Source organism: Phyllobates terribilis, unplaced genomic scaffold (assembly GCF_046119375.1).
Source record: "Phyllobates terribilis strain yellow unplaced genomic scaffold, ASM4611937v1 Scaffold_9__5_contigs__length_417890890, whole genome shotgun sequence".
Lineage (NCBI taxonomy): Eukaryota > Metazoa > Chordata > Amphibia > Anura > Dendrobatidae > Phyllobates > Phyllobates terribilis.
The window spans coordinates 287763365-287780396 of NW_027362769.1; the positions used below are offsets into that span (position 1 = coordinate 287763365).

The 17032-nt window shown below is 42.8% G+C and overlaps 1 protein-coding gene across 1 annotated transcript in view; it reads left to right on the forward strand.

Annotated features, from left to right (window-relative positions):
* The window catches only part of DNAH7 (dynein axonemal heavy chain 7), a 505238-nt gene that overhangs the window by 396472 nt on the left and 91734 nt on the right, over positions 1 to 17032 (forward strand). Inside the window, exon 53 of the mRNA XM_073647873.1 lies at positions 191 to 283. Coding sequence (XP_073503974.1) covers positions 191 to 283 — 93 coding nt within the window. The remainder of the gene's footprint in view (positions 1 to 190; positions 284 to 17032) is intronic.

Genomic DNA, 17032 nt, shown 5'->3' on the forward strand with positions numbered 1-17032 from the left:
GTTTTAAACTTTACTGCGATAATTGTATTGTATTTACTCTTCCTTCTTTCTCGCTGTCGAATGCTGTAAATGTTCAATTATTTACAAAAGACAAAGTGGAGTTTTACTATTATGTTGGCTTTAATGTTTTGTAGCTGTTATGAAAAGTGACAAATTAAATAAAGTCAACCTACTGTGTCTGCTCTTGCAGGAGCCGCACCATGAGGCTTTTCCTTCTGAATGGCAAGAAAAAGTGGGTCAGTTCCAGAGGATGCTCATCATCCGATGCCTAAGGCCTGACAAAGTAAGTATGGTAGCAATTTAAAAGTCTTATCATACACGGCTTTGATGACTTAGTGCCTTGAAATCAGATAAACAACCAACATTGCATATTGAATGTAATGGAGCATGACGAAAAGCTATAACAGCATACATGCGACACTTGTTTTCCTTATTATTGGAATATATTAGTTGAAGCTCAGCAAAGCTCACAAGTCAGAGCATGAATTTAATACATGGGGTATTTGTTTTCTTACAGAAGCCATAATAATTTAAAGGGGACATTCCAGAAGCAAAATTATTACTATATGTTCTTTACAGTTCAGTATATGTAGGCTGGAAAAGTCAAATTGTTTCTTTTCAGTAGTTTGGGGTTTCTATAGGAGCCTACATTTTTTAAGCTTCGTTTTGGTTTATAAATTATTTTTTCTGATCGCAGAAAATGATATCATACCATTAGGATATCACTTTATCTTTGGTGGGGTCTCAGCAGTTAGTCCTCCATTGGTCAGAATACAATGGCATATGCTATTACTCTTTAATCTGTTTATTAATTTCAAATTGTACACCCCTTTAGCCTTCCATATATCTCTGGTCTTGCTTTACCTTCAGTTCAGTTGAAGGTTTTGTATGACAGTTGATAAATCTACTTTTTCTAAATTAAAAGAACAGTTTCCCTTCCCTACATCTGTTCTGTATTGCACTTCAGCCCCATTCACTTGAATAAGTATTAGCTACTGTATCAGGCAGGAACGATTCTAGCATTTCTGCTACCTAAAGTGAAAATTAAAAATCATTTCCCCATACCATGCTCGACTCTTTCTATCATCCTTTAATAATGTATTGGCGTTCGGGGGGCGCATGCTGTATACTCTATTTGTAGTGTAGAGGGGCTCAAGACCTCACTTCTAGAGACTGGTGCCCTAGCAATAAGACATTTATCACTTACCTTGTGCAGTGGTGACAAATATATTTTCTGCGATAACCCCTCTTTTGTTCTTTAAAGTGAACCTGACAGCTGATATGTACTGCCCAACGCATGAGCAGCATGTATCAGACACTGGCTGTATGAACTCAGCCAGGTACAGGTGCATCTCACTAAATTAGAATATCATCAAAAAGTACATTTATTTCAGTTTTTCAATACAAAAAGTGAAACTCCTATATTATATAGAGTCATTACAAACAGAGTGATCTATTTCAAGTGTTTATTTCTGTTAATGCTGATGATTATGCCTTACAGCCTATGAAAACACAAAAGTCATTATCTCAGTAAATTAGAATACTTTATAACAACAGCTTGAAAAATGTTTTTAAAATCTGAAATGTTGGCCTACTGAAATGTGAAATGCACTCAATACTTGGTCGGGGCTCCTTTTGCATCAATTACCGCATCAATGCGGCGTGGCATGGAGGCGATCAGCCTGTGGCACTGCTGAGGTGTTATAGAAGCCCAGGTTGCTTTGATAGCAGCCTGCAGCTCATCTGCATTGTGGGGTCTGGTGTCTCTCATCTTCCTCTTGACAATACCCCATAGATTCTCTATGGGGTTAAGGTCAGGCGAGTTTGCTGGCCAATCAAGCACAGTCATACTATTGTTTGTAAGCCAGGTATTGGTACTTTTGGCAGTGTGGACAGGTGCCAAGTCCTGCTGGAAAATGAAATTTCCATCTCCAAAAAGCTTGTCGGCAGAGGGAAGTATGAAGTGCTCTAAAATTTCCTGGTAGACGGCTGCGCTGACTTTGGTCTTGATGAAAAACACAGTGGACCTACACCAGCAGATGACATGGCTCCCCAAACCATCACTGATTGTGGAAACTTCACACTAGACCTCAAGCAGCTTGGATTGTGTGCCTCTCCACTCTTCCTCCAGACTCTGGGACCTTGATTCCAAATGAAAATTGGAATTCTGTGACCTTGTGGAGAGTGTCAATGACTGCCTTCTAGACATCTGTCAAGTCAGCAGTCTTCTCCATGATTGTGGAGCCTACTGAAACAGACTAAGGGACCTTTTTAAACACTTAGGAAGCCTTTGCAGGTGTTTTTTGTTAATTATTTTAATTTACTGAGATAATGACTTTTGTGTTTTCATTGGCTGTAAGCCATAATCATCAACATTAACAGAAATAAACAATTGAAATAGATCACTCTGTTTGTAATGACTCTATATAATATATGAGTTTCACTTTTTGTATTGAAGAACTGAAATAAATTAACTTTTTGATGATATTCTATTTTAGTGAGATGCACCTGTATGTATCACTTTGAAACGCTGCAGCATTTTAGAGAAAAACATACTTTAATAGCCACCTGTCCGACCAGTCTACAGTGCGGATTGGTCCCTGGCGGCTTCTTCCCGCCCACTGACCTGGATTAACAGGTTTCTACCTAGGCTATTAAAGTATGTTTTTCTCTGAAATGCTGCAACGTTTCAGAGTCAAACATACCTGTGTTCATACAGCCAGTGTCAGATGCATGCTGCCCATGGATTGGGCAGCACATAGCGGCTGTCAGGTTCACTTTAAGCCTACCTTTGTGGCCGTGGCTTGTATCTTTGTCATACATGAACTGCACTTTTAAAAAACACTAATTGAAGGCTAGGGCTACACAACAATATTGGCCACGACACAGGTTGCACAATGAAAGATCGCTGTATGCTGCTGATACATCGCAGCATAGTGTATGTTTAATGAGTCGCTTTTTGACTTGCAAGTTAGCACAACTGGGTCAAGCCGGTCACAACAAATCACAATAGTGCCAATTTTTGTGAATAGCTTGTTGTGGTTCCAGTGCCTTGTGGGTTGCAACGGGACTCTTTTAACTTGTGTTATGCTGTGTGTTATGATCTGCAACAAGTACTAAGGAAAGATAGGGGAAAGCTGTCCCTACAGTAAGACTAATCTGAATCCCTACGATGTAGCAGGCTGACTGTTCCTAGTGAACAGACCCGCCTTAGTCCTCGGCAAGTCTGAACGAAGACCTATAGCATAAGGGGAGGGGTCCCTAAAATAACTAAGGACTGGGACAAAAATGGGACACCTCCTAAACAGAGAAGTTGTTGCAGAACACAAAAAGACAAACTGACAAAAAGGTACTAAAGGTCCCAGAAGGACCAAGCGAACTGTACTCTCCCTCTATGCCATCTAGAATTCAAGATACGTGAAATTTCATATTCGCCGTCTTCCACCACAGGAGGAACTCTGACAGTGGACAGTGGCGTCCTTATCTGATACATCAGCCTTTTTCAACAAGGAAACATGAAACACAGGATTAATCTTCCAGGAAGTAGGGACATCCAACCTAACAGCAGATGGGTTAATAACCTGAAGCACTTTAAATGGACCCACAAACTTAGGACCCAGTTTTTTAGAGGGAATCCTCAACCCCAGGTTCTTTGAGGACAACCAAACCATGTCACCCACAGTAAAGAAAACCTCCTTACGTTTCCTGTCAAAATACTTCTTGGACTTCTTGTTAGCCTCTTGAAGATTGCAACGTACAGTACAGACCAAAAGTTTGGACACGCCTTCTCATTTAAAGATATTTCTGTATTTTCATGACTATGAAAATTGTACATTCACACTGAAGGCATCAAAACTATGAATTAACACATGTGAAATTATATGCTTAACAAAAAAGTTCAACAACTGTTAAGAGGAGACTTTGTGCAGCAGGCCTTCATGGTAAAATAGCTGCTAGGAAACCACTGCTAAGGACAGGCAACAAGCAGAAGAGACTTGTATGGGCTAAAGAACACAAGGAATGGACATTAGACCAGTGGAAATCTGTGCTTTGGTCTGATGAGTCCAAATTTGAGATCTTTGGTTCCAACCACTGTGTCTTTGTGCGACGCAGAAAAGGTGAACGGATGGACTCTACATGCCTGGTTCCCACCGTGAAGCATGGAGGAGGAGGTGTGATGGTGTGGGGGTGCTTTGCTGGTGACAGGGTTATTTGACCAAGAAGGAGAGTGATGGGGTGCTACGCCAGATGACCTGGCCTCCACAGTCACCAGACCTGAACCCAATCGAGATGGTTTGGGGTGAGCTGGACCGCAGAGTGAAGGCAAAAGGGCCAACAAGTGCTAAGCATCTCTGGGAACTCTTTCAAGATTGTTGGAAGACCATTTCCGGTGACTACCTCTTGAAGGTCATCAAGAGAATGCCAAGAGTGTGCAAAGCAGTCATCAAAGCAAAAGGTGGCTACTTTTTTGTTAAGTATATAATTCCACATGTGTTAATTCATAGTTTTGATGCCTTCAGTGTGAATGTACAATTTTCATAGTCATGAAAATACAGAAAAATCTTTAAATGAGAAGTTGTGTCCAAACTTTTGGTCTGTACTGTACATTAGTCCAAACTCTCTCCAAATCACCGGAAAAATTCTCCTCCTCCGGCACCGCCGACCCCAATTTGGAGAACGAACCAAAAGACGGATGCAGAGAAGGATGTATGATTGTTAAGAGCAAATTCTGCGAGAGGCAGAAACTCAGACCACACCTCTCGATTGTCCGCCACAAAACTATGCAAAAACTGTTCAACATCCTGGTTCTTTCTTTCAGTCTGTCCATTAGACTCAGGATGATAACCAGACGAAAATGACAAATGGACTCCCAACCTGTCACAAAAAGCACGCCAGAAGCGAGCCACAAACTGAGGTCCTCTATCTGAAACAATATCCGTGGGAACGCCATGGAGCTTGACAATCTCCTTAACAAACGCCTTAGCAAGTGTCTTGGCGCAGGGAAACTTAATGAATGGAACCAAATGACACATCTTACTAAAACGGTCCACGACCACCCAGATGACAGTAAAACCCTCGGACACAGGAAGATCAGTAATAAAATGCATTGTGAGATGCGTCCAAGGCACACTAGGAACCTCCAGAGGGCAAAGCAACCCCACAGCAGGAGTATGTGAAGCCTTTGACCTAGCACACACAGTACATTGACGCACCCACTTGATGACTTCCTTCTGCAATCCAGGCCACCAAAAACTGCGACTGATAAGTCTCTTAGTCTGCGAAATTCCTGGATGACCTGCCAACCGAGACTCATGACACTCCACAAACAAATCTCTCCTAAAGGCTCTACGCACGAACAACCTCCCATGGGGAGTGTTAGATGGAGCATCATCTTGAGCTTTCAGAATCCCATTCTCCAAAACGGAGTCCAATGCCACCACCACAACTCCTTTCTGTAAAATGCTCTCCTCCTCCTCGGCACCGACCATAGGAGAGAAGCTGCGAGACAAAGCATCGGCCTTAACATTCTTCGTACAAGGGATATAGGTAACAGAAAAATGAAACCGAGAAAAAAAAAGTGCCCACCTAGCTTGACGGGCATTCAAGCGCTTGGCAGCATCCAGATAGATCAAATTCTTATGATCTGTGTAAACCTGAATAGGAAATCTAGCACCTTCCAAAAAATGACGCCAATGTTCAAACGCGAGTTTAATAGCCAGCAACTCCCGATTTCCAACATCATACTTCAGCTCTATTTCCGAAATTTTTTTCGAAAAGAAGGCACAAGGATGTTCTCCATCCTTGTTCTCCTGAGACAAAACTGCTCCGACCCCCACCGATGAAGCATCGACCTCGACCAAAAAAGGCTTGGTCTCTTCAGGCTGCATAAGGATAGGGGCAGAACTGAACCTCTCTTTGAGATACTCAAACGCTTCAATGGCCTCAGTAGTCCACTGGACCGTATTCGCACCTTTCCTGGTGAGATCAGTCAGAGGCTTAACAATTCTAGAAAAATTCCTAATGAATTTCCTGTAATAATTGGCAAAACCCAAAAATCTCTGTATAGATTTCAAACCAATAGGCCTAGGCCATTCCTGCACAGCCTGAACCTTCATCGGGTCCATCTCAAAGCCCTCGCTGGAGACAATGTAGCCCAAAAAACTGATTTTCTGCACAGTGAACTCACATTTCTCCAGCTTAGCAAAGAGTGCATTATCACTCAATAACTGCAAAACTTCACGTACACTCTGCCAATGGGACTCTAGATCTGGTGAATAAATCAAAATGTCATCCAAATACACAACCACATTCTTACCAATCAAAGGTCTCAGGATGTCATTAATAAGGTTCTGAAAAAATGCCGGTGCATTGGTAAGACCAAAAGGCATCACCAGATTCTCAAAATGACCTACCGGAGTGTTAAAAGCAGTTTTCCATTCATCACCCTCCTTCACTCGTAACAAATTGTATGCCCCCCGGAGATCAATTTTAGAGTACCACTTGGCCCCCACCAACTGGTTAAACAAGTCAGGAATTAACGGCAATGGGTAGGAATTGCGTACGGTAATCTTATTAATTTCACGAAAATCCCGACATGGACGTAAACCCCCGTCCTTTTTTTTAACAAAGAAAAATCCAACTGCCACAGGCGACTTAGAAGGTTTAATGTGACCAGCAGCCAGGCTAGTCTGTATGTACTCCTCCAAGGCCTTTCTTTCTGGAATAGTCAGATTAAACAAGCAACTCTTGGGAAGAGTAGCTCCAGGAACAAACTCAATGGCGCAATCATAATCCCTATGAGGAGGTAAAACTTGCGACTCCTCCTCTGAAAAAAAAACTCCAAAAATCTTGAATAGGTACAGGTAATTCCACTTTTTCCACAGCCGCAATGCGACCATTACAACATTTATCACAGCACTTCGGTTGCCAAGACTTAATCACATTAGTAGACCAGTCCAGCAAAGGATTGTGCAGTTTTAACCAAGGCAAACCTAAAACCACCGGAGAGGGTAAATTATCTAATACAACCAAGTCCAAAATTTCTTGGTGAACTCCATTGATAGTGAGGGGAAATGCAGCAACCTTGTGAATAATACATTTCAAGGGAGTGTTATCAATTGCAATCACAGAAATAGGTGCTGACAAAGGTTTAGATTTCAATTTAAGGTTTTCCAAAAACCCTTTATCAATCACATTAAGTGTTGATCCACAATCCACAAATACCTGAAATTCAATCAAATTTTCCTGCAAAGTAGTACTCCCAGGAAGAAATACTCCTGCAGAGCGTAAACAAGCTATACTGGCGAAACTGACTTTTTTTTTTTTCTTTACTTAAACGAAGCTCACAATACTTAATCAAATGGTCATCTTTACCACAATAAAGACACAATCTCACGGCAAACCTCCGGTCTCTTTCCTGAGAGCGGAGTGACATCGCCCCAACCTCCATCAGTTCTCCGCCGTCAGAGCAGATTTTCTGGGGACTAGGACCTGACATTACAGGAGTCTTTACCTCATTCACCCTGGACCTCAGTCTCATTTCCACACGAACAGCTAATTTCATGGCATCCTGCTGTTAGATCTCTCCTGTTAATTTTTTTCTAGTTTGCTGGTCACATGACCTTTTTTGCCTATTTAATCCTGCTCCGCCCTCCTGGCCTTGCTGGACTTCATTGTAATTTCTACTCTTGAGCTAGCTATGTGCTCTGTTACCTTTCTCAGTCAGTTTTGCTAGGTCTTCGGACCTCTATGTTCTATGTTGTTTGTCTTATTTCTGTTACAATTTCTGCTAGGAGGTGTCCATCTTTCTCCCAGTCCCTAGTTCTTGTAGGGATCCCTTCCTCACATCGATAGGTCTTCGTTCAGACTTGCCGAGGACTTTAGCGGGTCTGATCGCAAGATCAGGTTCCCTGTTACATCGTAGGGATCCAGCTTAGTTCTATTGTAGGGACAGATCCCCTGTCTTTCCTTAGTGCTTGTAGCAGATCACAACAGTAAGTCCAGCCCAAAAAAATTCTCTAAGGAAAGACCTCCAGTTTCCATCATGGTCTCGATTCAGGATTTGGCTCAACGCTTGCAGGGACTCTCTCTGGAGGCGGCCGAGCTCCAACAACACGTGAGTAGCTGTTCTGGAGCGCATTTTGTGGAGCCAAAAGTACGTCTGCCTGATCTATTTTTTGGTGAACAACAAGATTTTTTTTCCTTTAAAAATGCTTGTTTGCTGTATTTTCGTTTGAGGCCCAGATCCTCTGGTGATGAATCACAGCGCATAGGGTTCATAATGTCACTTTTGCGCAAAGAACCTCAGGGATGGGCCTTTTCTCTCCAACCTAGTGATCCGTGCTTTAGATCAGTGGATAGTTTTTTTTCTGCTTTGGGGTTGTTGTATGATGATCCTGATCGTGTCTCATCTGCTGAGTCTGAATTAAGACGTTTGAGGCAGGGATCAGGTAATGTGGAAAATTATTGTACTCACTTCTGTCGGTGGTCTGCTCAGGTGGGGTGGAACGATTCAGCTTTGAAAAGTTTGTTTCTTGCGGGGCTAGGTGAAAGGGTTAAGGATCTGCTGATTGCTTATCCTTCACCTGGAAACTTGCAGGAGGCAATGCAATTAGCTATACAGGTGGACAGGAGACTGCGTGCAAGGGTTAATGAGAGTAAATCCTCTGCCATGTCAGCTCTGAGTCTTGAGAGGGTCTGTACTGACATTGGAGAGCCGATGTAGATTGGGGCGATGTCACCCCGCTCTCAGGAAAAAGACCGCAGATTTTCTGAAGGTTTGTGCTTTTATTGCGGTGGATCTGACCATTTCATTAAGAACTGTGTGCTTCATATGAACAAAGAAAAAAAAAGGTCAGTTACACCCGTATAGCCTGTTTAAATACTAAGGGTGTACTTCTTTCTGCTACTACCACTGCTCAGGAAGAATTAATTGAATTTCTGGTATTTGTGGATTGTGGCTCTTCTCTGAATGTGATTGATGGGGGATTCTTGGAAAAACTTAAATTAAAACCCAAACCTTTGTCATCCCCTATTGCCGTGGTTTCTGTCGATGGCTCTCCCTTAAAGAGTGTTACTCACAAGGTCTGTGAATTTCCCCTCACTATTAATGGTATTCACCAAGAGAATTTGGATTTGGTAGTATTAAATAATTTGCCTTCTCCAGTAGTGTTGGGGTTACCCTGGTTAAAATTGCACAATCCTGTACTGGATTGGTCTACCAATGAAATTAAGTCCTGGAGCCCTAAGTGTTATGACAAGTGTTGTAACGGGCGCATTGCTGCTGTGGATAAAGGGGAATTACCTGTACCTATTCAGGATTTTTGGAAATTTTTTTCTGAGAAGGAATCGCAAATTTTGCCTTCCCATAGAGACTATGATTGTACCATTGAATTTGTCCCTGGAGCCACTCTTCCTAAAAGTCGTTTATTTAATTTTACTATTCCTGAGAGAAAGGCTTTGGAGGAATACATACAGACAAGCTTGGCCGCCAGTCACATTAGGCCTTCCAAGTCTCCTGTGGCTGTTGGATTTTTTTTTGTTAAAAGAAAGGACGGCGGTTTACGTCCTTGTCTGGACTTTCGTGAGATTAATAAAATTACTGTACGCAATCCTTACCCACTGCCATTGATTCCTGATTTGTTTAACCAGTTAGTGGGGGCCAAGTGGTTCTCTAAAATTGATCTCCGGGGGGCATACAATTTGTTGCGCATGAAGGAGGGTGATGAATGGAAGACTGCTTTTAACACTCCTGTGGGTCATTTTGAGAATCTGGTTATGCCTTTTGGTCTTACCAATGCTCCAGCATTTTTTCAGAATCTTATTAATGACATCCTTAGACCTTTGATCGGCAAAAATGTGGTTGTGTATTTGGACGACATTTTGATTTATTCGCCGGATCTGGAGTCTAATTGGCGGAGCGTACGTGAGGTATTGCAGTTATTGACTGACAATTCGCTTTTTGCTAAGCTGGAGAAATGTGAGTTCGCTGTTCAGAGAATTAGTTTTTTGGGCTACATTATCTCCAGCGAGGGCTTTGAGATGGACCCGGTGAAAGTTCAAGCTGTGCTGGAATGGCCTAGGCCTATTGGTTTGAAATCGATACAGAGGTTTTTGGGTTTCGCCAATTATTACAGAAAATTCATAAAAAAAAATTCTATTATTGTCAAACCACTGACCGATCTCACCAGGAAAGGTGCTAATACGGTTCAGTGGACTTCTGAGGCTATTGAAGCTTTTGTGTTTCTAAAGGAGAGGTTCACCTCTGCTCCCATCCTTATGCAGCCTGATGTGACTAAGCCGTTTTTGGTTGAGGTTGATGCTTCCTCTGTGGGGGTCGGTGCGGTGTTGTCTCAGGACAACAAGGATGGAGTACATCCCTGTGCCTTTTTTTCAAAAAAAATTTCTGAGACTGAACTTAATTACGATACTGGTAATCGAGAATTGCTGGCTATTAAACTCGCATTTGAACACTGGCGTCATCTCTTGGAAGGTGCTGAATTTCCCATTCAGGTTTTCACTGATCATAAAAATCTGATCTATCTTGATGCTGCCAAGTGCTTGAATGCCCGTCAGGCTAGGTGGGCACTTTTTTTCTCGCGGTTTAATTTTTCCGTTACTTACATCCCGGGTACCAAGAATGTTAAAGCTGATGCTTTGTCTCGCAGCTTTTCTCCCATGGTCGGTGCTGAGGAGGAGGAGAGCATTTTACAAGAAGGTGTTGTGATTGCTGCTTTGGACTCCGTTTTGGAGGATGAGATTCTTAAAGCTCAGGAGAATGCCCCATCTAACACTCCCCATGGGAGGTTGTTTGTGCCTAGGACCTTTAGGAGAGATTTGTTTGTTGAGTGTCATGAGTCTCGGTTGGCAGGTCATCCAGGAATTTCTGAGACCAAGAGACTTGTGGGTCGCAGTTTTTGGTGGCCTGGATGGCAGAAGGAAGTCATTAAGTGGGTGCGTCAATGTACTGTGTGTGCTAGATCTAAGTCTTTGCATGCTCCTGCTGCGGGGTTGCTTTGCCCTCTGGAGGTTCCTAGTGCACCTTGGACACATCTGGCTATGGACTTTAATACTGACCTTCCCCCCTCTGAGGGTTTCACGGTCATCTAGGTGGTCGTGGACCGTTTTAGCAAGATGTGTCACTTGGTTCCCTTCATCAAACTGCCTTGCGCTAAGACACTTGCTAAGGCCTTTGTCAAGGAAATTGTCAGACTACATGGCGTTCCTACTGACATTGTTTCTGATAGGTGACCTAAGTTCGTGGCTCGTTTTTGGCGTGCCTTTTGTGACAGGTTGGGAGTTCATTTGTCGTTTTCATCCGGATATCATCCTGAGTCTAATGGCCAGACAGAAAGAAAGAACCAGGATGTTGAGCAGTTCTTGCGTTGTTTTGTGGCAGACAATCAAGAGGGGTGGTCTGAATTTCTGCCACTTGCTGAATTTGCTCTTAACAACCATACATCCTCTTCTGCTGGGTGTTCGCCTTTTTTTTTTTGTTCTGGGAGACATCCGTCTTTTGGGTCATTCTCCAAATTGGTATCGGCTGTGCCTGAGGAGGAGAGTTTTTCCGGTGATTTGGAGAGAGTTTGGACGGATGTGCATGGTAATCTTCAGGAGGCTAACAAAAAATCTAAGAGGTACTTTGATAGGAAACTGCAAGAGGTTTTGTTTGCTATTGGTGACATGGTTTGGTTGTCCTCTAAGAATCTGCGATTGAGGATTCCTTCTAAAAAATTGGGTCCCAAGTTTGTAGGGCCCTTTAAGGTGCTTCAGATAGTTAACCAATCTGCTGTTAGGTTGGAGGTTCCTACCTCCTGGAAGATTAATCCGGTGTTTCATGTTTCTCTGTTGAAAAGAGCTGATGTGTCGGATGGTGACGCCTCTGCCACTGTTCCTCCGGTGGTGGAGGACGGGGAATATGAAATTTCCCGCATCCTAAATTCTAGATGGTATAGAGGAAGTTTGCAGTATGTCGTCGCTTGGAAGGGTTTCGGACCCGAGGATAACTCATGGGTGAGGGCGGATGATGTTTCTGCTTCCAGACTTGTCAGAGCATTTCACAGGAGGTTTCCTGATAAGCCCGGGCCTAGGGGATCTGGAGGATCCTCTTAGAAGAGGGGGTACTGTAACTCTCCTGTTAGGTTTTTTCTAGTTTGCTGGTCACATGACCTTTTTTGCCTATTTAATCCTGCTCTGCCCTCCTGGCCTTGCTGGACTTCATTGTAATTTCTACTCTTGAGCTAGCTTGGTGCTCTGTTACCTTTCTCAGTCAGTTTTGCTAGGTGTTCGGACCTCTATGTTCTATGTTGTTTGTTTGTCTTATTTCTGCTACAATTTCTGCTAGGAGGTGTCCATCTTTCTCCCAGTCCCTAGTTCTTGTATGGATCCCTTCCTCACATCTATAGGTCTTCGTTCAGACTAGCCGAGGACTTTAGCGGGTCTGATCGCAGGATCAGGTTCCCCGTTACATCATAGGGATCCAGCTTAGTTCTATTGTAGGGACAGATCTCCTGTCTTTCCTTAGTGCTTGTAGCAGATCACAACACCTGCAACGTCTCAGGTGCGGGGAATGCAATTAGCAGATCCTTAACCCTTTCACTCAGACCAGCAAGAAATAAACATTTCAGCACAGGATCATTCCATTTGACTTCTGAAGCCCATCTCCTGAAGTGTGTGCAATAATTTTCAACATCACCTGACCCCTGATTCAAACGCCTGAGTTCTGCCTCAGCAGATGAGATTCTATCAGGATCGTCATATAATAGCCCCATAGCAGAAAAAAATTCTTCTACAGACCTTAAACACGGATCATTAGGTTGGAGAGAAAAGGCCCACCCCTGTGGTTCATTGCGCAAAAGTGACATAATAAAACCAATGCGCTGTGATTCATTCCCAGAGGACCTTGGTCTCAAACGAAAATATAACAAACAAGCATTTTTAAAGAAAAAAAAAAATCTTGCTGTTTGCCATGAAAAACGTCAGGCAGTCCTACCTTGGGTTCCACAAAATGCGCTCCAGGGCAGCTACTCACGTGTTGCTGGAGCTTGGATATCTCCAGAGACAATCCCTGCAAGCTTTGAGCCAAATCCTGGATGGAAACCATACTGATCCCCGAATTTCTTTCCTTTTAGTTTTTTGGGCTGGACTTACTGTTATGATCTGCAACAAGTACTAAGGAAAGATAGGGGAAAGCTGTCCCTACAGTAAGACTAAACTGAATCCCTACGATGTAGCGGGCTGACTGTTCCTAGTGAACAGACCCGCCTTAGTCCTCGGCAAGTCTGAACGAAGACCTATAGCATAAGGGGAGGGGTCCCTAAAATAACTAAGGACTGGGACAAAAATGGGACACGTCCTAAACAGTGAAGTTGTTGCAGAACACAAAAAGACAAACTGACAAAAAGGTACTAGAGGTCCCAGAAGGACCAAGCGAACTGACAGAGAAAGGCACCGAAGCACCTGGCTAGAGAAACAGTCAAACACTGAAGTCCATCACAGCCAAAAGGGCGGAGCTGGAATATAAAGGCAGATGGTCACGTGACCGCAAAACACAAGATGGAAAAGACAAACAGGAGGGTTCTAACACTGTGTTGTACAGTGGTGTGAAAAAGTGTTTGCCCCCTTCCTGATTTCTTATTCTTTTGCATGTTTGTCACACTTAAATGTTTCAGATCACAAAAAAATTTAAATATTAAACAAAGATAACACAAGTAAACACAAAATGCAGTTTTTAAGTGAAAGTCTTTATTATTAAGGGAAAAAGAAATCCAAACATGCATGGCCCTGTGTGAAAATGTGTTTGCCCCCTAAACTTAATAACTGGTTAGACCACCCTTAGCAGCAACAACCGCAATCAAGCATTTGCGATAACTGGCAAGAAATCTTTAACAACGCACTGGAGGAATTTTGACCCACTCATCTTTACAAAATTGTTGTAATTCAGCCACATTGGAGGGTTTCCGAGCATGAACTGCGATTTTAAGGTCATGCCACAGCATCTTAATCAGATTAAGGTCAGGACTTTGACTAGGCCACTCCAAAGTCTTCATTTTATTTTTCTTAAGCCATTCAGAGGTGGAGTTGCTGGTGTATTTTTGATCATTGCCCTCCTGCATTACCTGCTGCGCTTCAGCTGGAGCTCATGAATAGATGGCCGGACATTCTCCTTCAGGATTTTTTGTTAGCAGAATTCATGGTTCAATTTACCACAGGAAGTCTACCAGCTACTGAAGCCGCAAAACAGCCCCAGACCATCACACTACCACCACCATATTTTACTGTTGGTATGATGTTCCTTTTCTGAAATGCTGTGTTACTTCCATGCCAAATGTAATTGGACATACACCCTCAAAAAGTTCAACTTTTCTCTCCTCAATCTACAGAGTATTTTCCCAAAAGTCTTGGCGATCATCAAAATGTTTTCTGGCAAAACTGAGATGAGCCTTTGTTCTTTTTGCTCATGAGTGGTTTTCATCTTGGAACTCTGCCATGCATGCCAAATTTGCCCACTCTTTCTTATGGTCGAGTCATTAACACTGACCTTAACTGAGGCAAGTGAGGCCTGCAATCCTTTGGATGTTGTTGTGGGGTCTTTTGTGACCTCTTGGATGAGTCGTCACTGCGCTCTTGGGGTAGTTTTGGTTGTCCAGTCACTCCTGGGAAGTGTTTTGTGTTTTCACCATTTATGGATAATGGCTCTCACTGTGGTTCGCTGGAGTCCCAAAGCTTTAGAAATAGCTTTATAACCTTTTCCAGGCTGATATATCTCAATTACTTTGTTCGTCATTTGTTCCAGAATTTCTTTGGATTGCAGCATGATGTCTAACTTTTGAGGATCTTTTGGTCTACTTCACTTTGTCAAGTGGGTCCTATTTAATTGATTTCTTGATTGAGAACAGGTGTGACAGTAATTAGGCCTGTGTGTGGCTAGGGAAATTGAACTTGATTTCCCAAAGATATGATAAACCACAGTTAATTTATGTTGGGGGGGGGGCAATCACTTTTTCACACAGAGCCCTGTAGGTTTGGATTTCTTTTTCCCTAAATAATAAAGACCTTAATTTAAAACTGCATTTTGTGTTTACTTGTGTTATCTTTGTCTAATATTTAAATTTATTTTGTGATCTGAAACATTTAAGTGTAACAAACATGCAAAGGAATAAGAAATCATCTAGGGGGCAAACACTTTTTCACACCACTGTAGCAGTGGTATACACGCATGTTTAGCTGTGCAGTCTGTGTTTTGTCCAAAGTCACCGTGTAGTGCCAGCCTAATATAAGAAAGCAGATAATAATGACGTGCTGTAGCGAATGGGCCTTATGAGCACAGACACACAAAGCCCAATCAATTCTGCTGTGAATCTATGTGACTTTCAAATTATTGTAATTGTCTGTAAAATAGCAATGTTACCTGTAAAAACTGCAGAGTTTAATAATCTTTTGAAAACTGTACTATCTGCATAGTACTGCATGTAATGCTGCGTGTTTGTACAGTTTACTGTTGCGTAATGGCCACACCACAGTAACTACGTGTGTCTATACCCTCATGCCTTCATATACAATGCCATTAAAATATGTACAGTTCTAATATGTATATTTTTAAGGTTGAAGGTTGACATAAGTTTTATTTCAAACTATAGCCTAACATGTTGATCCAGAGGAAGGCAAAAACCCTATAAGGCGGATGCTAATTGCCCCATGTTTGGGGAAAAATTCCTTTCCGACTCCACATATGGCAATCAGACCCATTGAGGTGCAGCCCATCCCTAGCTTACAGTCTCTAGCCAACAAAGAAGTTGGGCCAGTTCTCCAGGAACCCAAAACCTTCTTTCTTACACCAATTCCTGAGCCACTTATTCACCTCCCTAATCTCAACACTATGTGAATGCTTCTAGATGATTGGTGTCTTTATCTTTGGTATGCAGCTCATCCAAGGGCCGTGGAGAAATGCTTTTTCTTGCATCAAATCGCTCCATGTGGCGAGTGATAGAAAAAATGAAAATCCGGAGGCGTTTTACATGCTAGCGTAAAGTTTTTTAGAATCATTCTATTTTATTTATTTTTAAAATATATCTATTACAACAGTCTCAATAGTGTGTAAGGTGGCTAATGGTCGCATAGTTGATGGCAGGTATGTGTCACAAAGACATGTGCATGTAGCACTAAGAGGATAGTTTGGTGCACCTGGGAGACGGGTTACGGGTAGTTTAGAGAGATGGCCCGGTCTAGCTACCCACATACCTCACCTCTGGGTGTGGTTAGCAACTTATATAATGGAGGCTGTTGTTTGGCACATGGTCTGTGTTTGGAGGGAGAAGGCCTCCTATGTGTTGTCTCCAGACTGAGCTGTGTGCTGGATGCTTACCAGCCTGTGTGACCACAGGTCCGGTTTACCAGAGACTTGCTTAAAGGACTGTTTTCTTTGTTTTTGCCTGCCCTCTTTGCATTTTGCTTTTGACGGTTTATGAAGCCAATAAACCGCTACGGACATTTAAAGGAACATGCCTCCTGTTTGCCTCTCATCGCACCTGAGTGAGTACAATCCCTACACGTGATACAATCACTACCAATACATTTCCTTTTTTTTTGTACCATTTGTGGTCAGTCAGTCTTGATGGACTGCAGTTTAACCACCCCTTTTAAGTAAATGAATACACTGCCACACCATCCTTGATATTTTGGGATTTTTCAATCGGACAGAAGCGCTTCCGGATTTTCATTTTTTTTTAGGAATTTATAATATAACCAGAAATGTGTCCTTCTGTCCAAAGCCTCTATAGACTGCGCAAGCACACTGCGCCTGCGCAGTGTGGCCGGAGACAGAAGAACACATCCAGACTGGGAGGGGGGCGAGGCTGGAGGAGGAGTGTGGCGCCAGAGATAGCAGTGATCTCCGGCGCCATGAGAACATACTGGAGAGTATGGAGGAGGACAGTGGCGCTGGAGTCAGCGCCTGCGCATAGAGTGATCTCTGGCGCCATTTTGTTGAAGAGAAATTTGCATGGTATGTTCCACAAAATGACACCAGATAGCG